Source organism: Colobus angolensis, unplaced genomic scaffold (assembly GCF_000951035.1).
Source record: "Colobus angolensis palliatus isolate OR3802 unplaced genomic scaffold, Cang.pa_1.0 Scaffold107, whole genome shotgun sequence".
NCBI classification, from domain to species: Eukaryota; Metazoa; Chordata; class Mammalia; order Primates; family Cercopithecidae; genus Colobus; species Colobus angolensis.
Genome location: NW_012111697.1, coordinates 876,655 through 880,969, shown reverse-complemented (window position 1 = coordinate 880,969; position 4,315 = coordinate 876,655). Strand labels below are relative to the sequence as shown.

The 4,315-nt window shown below is 58.0% G+C and overlaps 1 protein-coding gene across 1 annotated transcript in view; it reads left to right on the top strand.

Moving 5' to 3' along the window:
* The window catches only part of SLC7A9 (solute carrier family 7 (amino acid transporter light chain, bo,+ system), member 9), a 41,907-nt gene that overhangs the window by 3,804 nt on the left and 33,788 nt on the right, over positions 1-4,315 (top strand). Inside the window, exons 4-6 of the mRNA XM_011948809.1 lie at positions 635-919; positions 2,749-2,896; positions 3,188-3,430. Coding sequence (XP_011804199.1) covers positions 635-919; positions 2,749-2,896; positions 3,188-3,430 — 676 coding nt within the window. The remainder of the gene's footprint in view (positions 1-634; positions 920-2,748; positions 2,897-3,187; positions 3,431-4,315) is intronic.

The following is a 4,315-nucleotide window of genomic DNA, read 5'->3' as shown; positions in this document are numbered from 1 at the left end:
AGGCTGGAGTGCAGTGGTGCAATCATGGCTCACTGCAGCCTCGACCTCCTGGGCTCAAGCGATCCTCCTGCCTCAGCCTCTGGAGCAGCTGGGACTACAGGGGTGCACCACAATGCCCTACCAAATTTTTAACTTTTCAAAAAATTTTTTTCTGTAGAGGCAGGGTCTTGCTGTGTTGCCAAGGGTGGTCTGGAACTCCTGGGCTCAAGCCATCCTCCCACCTCGGGCTCCCAAAGTGCTGGGATGATAGGCGTGAGTCACTGTGCCCAGCCAGAGAGGGCGTTCTGATGGTTGGGTCCCCTCTAAATGCCTGTCCCTCTTATGTCTGAATGGCTGTAGTGATGGGAAGTACTGCCCCCAGCGTAGCCTGTTCTGTCTTAGAGGCATCTACCAGGGGTGGCCGCTCTGAGTTGGGCTGCAGTGAGCAGCTGGGGCTGGCCCTGGGCCTGGAGGGGAAGGGAGCTTGGGGCTGTGGGGAAGGCAGAAAGGAGCTCCACACGGCGCAGGGCACACCGTGGCAGTCCCAGGCAGTTGGGAGCAGCAGGTGCTGAGCATGGAGGGGCGGGGAGGGCTTTAGGCTCCTAGGAGGAGGAAAGGCAGCCCCAGGCAAACTCAGGATGGTTTCCGCTTCCAGGGCAGAGGTGTGGGTGGGGCCTCCGAGAGCTGCCATGCCTGGCAGCAGAGGGGATGGAGGAGGGACCGCACCAAGGCTTTAGGACTTGACCAGGGGGCTGGCTATGGCCTGAATGGCTTGGCCTGGGACTGGGCTCCCCAGGAGGTAGACGATGGGCTGCAGCCCTCTCCCTCTCGGCCAGTCTCAGGCCTGATCTCAGCAAGGGCCTCTTGGAACCCTGTTGGGCCCAGTGGCCACAGAGCACAGCTGAGAAATCCCCAGATGTGTCTTCTGAGCTGGGGACAGGTGTGGCGGCACATGCCTGTAACCTTAGCACTTTGGGAGGCTGAGGAGGGAGGATCGCTTGAGCCCAGGAAATCGAGGCTGCAGTGAGTCATGATCGCGCCATTGCACTCCAAGCCTGGGTGACAGAGCAAGACCCTGACTCTAAAAACTGAAAATCCGAGCTGGGTCTACCCCTCAGTCAGGCAGCTTCAGGGTGAATGCAGACCTCACCCACATCAGAACCCAGGCAGTCCCTCAGCAGGAGGGAGGATTCTGTAGCCAAACTGCCAGTCCTGGGCAGGGCTGAGATGAGGAGGAGAGCTGAGCCCTGTCCTGGAAGTGCGTCCTGAAAGCTGATGCTGCTCCCCAGGGATCCCACTGGCGTGCGCAGAGTCCCCAGGGTGGCAGCCTGCAGCTGGGAGCCCCTCATCCCCTGTGATCTGACTCCAAGCCCAGCCTCTTCCCAGACAGGTGAACACGGGCGCTGGAAACTTCAGGCTCTGGCGATCTGGCTGGGGGCTGCTTCTGAGAACAGGTGTTATGAGTAGGGCTTGAGTTGGACTATTTTTTTCCTCCTTGATTGGTGTGTAATTTACATACAGTGAAATGTGCAGGTTTTTTTTTTTTTTTTTGGAGACAGAGTCTCACTGTCACCCAGGCTGGAGTGCAGTGGCTCACTGCAACCTCCGCCTCGCGGGGTTCAAGAGATTCTCCTGCCTCAGCCTCCTGAGTAGCTAGGAACAGGCGTGCACCAGAATGCCTGGCTGATTTTTGTATTTTTTAGTAGCGACGGGGTTTCTCCATGTTGGCCAGGCTGGTCTCAAACTTGCAACCTCAGGTGATCCGCCTGCCTTGGCCTCCCAAAGTGCTGGGATTACAGGCGTGAGCCACCGCACCTCGCCGAAATGTACAGCTCTTTAGTGCTGAGTTTGGTGAGTTTTGACAGATGTACCACCCCAGAAAGCTCCCTCCTGCCCCTTTCTGGGCAGCCCCAGCCCTGAATTCCTATGGCCACGGATCAGTTTCACTTGTTCTTGAACTTCACAGGAGTGGCGCCATGCGGTGTCTCTTTGAGCTGGGTTCTGTTCTTAGAAAGCTCACATCCTAGCAGATGGCACCGGGCCAGGCATGGTGGCTTACGCCTGCAATCCCAGCACTTTGGGAGGTTGAGTTGGATTGTTTGAGACCAGCAGTTTGAGGCTGCAGTGAGCTATTATCTCACCGCTGAGCTCCAGCCTGGGCGCCAGAGAGAGATCTGACTAAATAAATAAGTAAATAAAAATAAGATACAAGAAAGTGGCGCCAGAAAGTTCACAGTCCCCGAATGTTTCTGTTTCTGCGAGGCGTCCGTTGCTCACCCTGCTTGGAGCCTCTGGCCAGGACCCTAGGCCCTGACTTCCCTCTGCTTTGCTGGTGCACTCCTTGCTCCTCTGCCCAGCTCAGAGGCATATCCCGAGGGCCTTTCTCATTGGCAAACTGTTGCCAAGTCAGTCTTTTCATTGAGGGCACAGGATCATGGTTAGGCACGAGGAACCTGAGCCAGGTCTACCCCTCTCTAGCTGTAAACCCCGGAGAGCCTCCTGACCTTTCTGTGCCTCAGCGTCCTCCTCTGTACCATGGGGGTGGTACCATGTGGCCAGCTCGCGGGGCTGTCAGAGAATTAATCACGTTAACATAAGCAAAGCTCCGGGAGCAATGCCCCAGTGTTGCCAGGGCAGCTGCCCAGGGTGGAAGCGCTTGGAGCATGGGCTTTGGCTGGGGCTGCCCTGGCCGTACCAAGGCAGGGTGGCACCTGGTCTGGGCTGGGTCCAGGCGTGGCACTAACACGCTCTTCCTTCCTCCACACCTAGCTGGGCCTCATCAGTGGCATCTGCATCATCGTTGGCACCATCATTGGCTCTGGGATCTTCATTTCCCCCAAGTCTGTGCTCAGCAACACGGAAGCTGTGGGGCCCTGCCTCCTCATATGGGCGGTTTGCGGGGTCCTCGCGATGCTGGGTAAAGAGACTTGGCTCCCTGATGCGGCCTCCGAAGCATGCAGGGGCACACTAGGCAGGCGCTACCTGTTCAGCCCTCACCCTGCCAGTGTCCCTCTTGGCACATGTGTGGCAAACAGGTGTAAATCAGGCTGGACTGAATGTCCAACAGCCGGAGCTCAGGGCCGTCCAGTGAGGGCGGACCACGGGGGGCCCCTCCATACGAGCGCAGCCCCCTGGCGGGAGGAAAGCTCCCTGGGGCCGGAGCAGTGCCTCACAAGGGGCCTGTGGGCCCTTCCTCTCTGCATTCCAGGCGCCCTGTGCTTTGCGGAACTTGGCACGATGATCACCAAGTCAGGGGGCGAGTATCCCTATCTGATGGAGGCCTACGGGCCCGTCCCCGCCTACCTCTTCTCCTGGGTCAGCCTGATGGTCATGAAGCCCTCCTCCTTCGCCATCATTTCCCTCAGCTTCTCCGAGTACGTGTGCACGCCCTTCTACGTGGGCTGCAAACCTCCTGTGATTGTTGTGAAATGCCTGGCCGCTGCCGCCATCTGTGAGTACCCGAGCCCAGGGCGGGGGTCGGAAAAGACCCGGCACAGAGGGTGTCCGGGGACCCCGCCCTCCGCTCCTTCCCAGTGAGCTGGAGTCTCTGGCGAGAGGCCAGGCAGGGCCTGGTGTCAGCCTTTGCAGTATCTGTGGGTGCCGCACGCTGGGGACCCCCAGGCCCACGGGGGCTGCAGGGAGGGGTACCGCTGGCTGTCCTGCAGGGCAGAGCCGTGGCTCAAGGCCCAGCTTCTTCCCCCGGCATGGTGGCACATGCCTGTAATCCCAGCTACTCTGGACGCTGCTTACCACGCCCTGATAATTTTTCGCCATCTGAGGCAGCCCGGCTAAATTTCAAAGGTCATCTCCAGGTTCATTTAAAAGGTCCTTAAACTCCCATGTTGGGATCTGCCCTCTTGGAATTTGGGAGATAATGTGGCTGATGGGGGAGCCGGGGTGGGCAGCAGGCATGCTGCCCGTTTCTACTAAAATACAAAAATTAGCATGCTTGGAATCTCACCACTTTGGGAGGCTGAGGTGGGAGGATCGCTTGAGGCCAAGAGTTTGAGACCAGCCCTGTCAACACAGTGAGACCCTTGCCTCTACAAAAAATCAAAACATTAGCTGGGTGTGGTGGCATGCACCTGGAGTCCCAGCTACTTGGGAGGCTGAGGAGGGGGGATCACTTGAGCCTTGGCCCTGTCTCAAAAAATAAAATAAAAGCGGCTGGGTGTGGTGGCCCACGCCTGTAATCCTAGCACTTTGGGAGGCCAAGGTGGGTGCATTACTTGAGGTCACAAGTTCGAGACCAGCCTGGCCAACATGGCAAAATCCCATTTCTACTAAAATACAAAAATTAGCAGGGTGGGGTGGGGGGTGCCTGTAATCCCAGCTA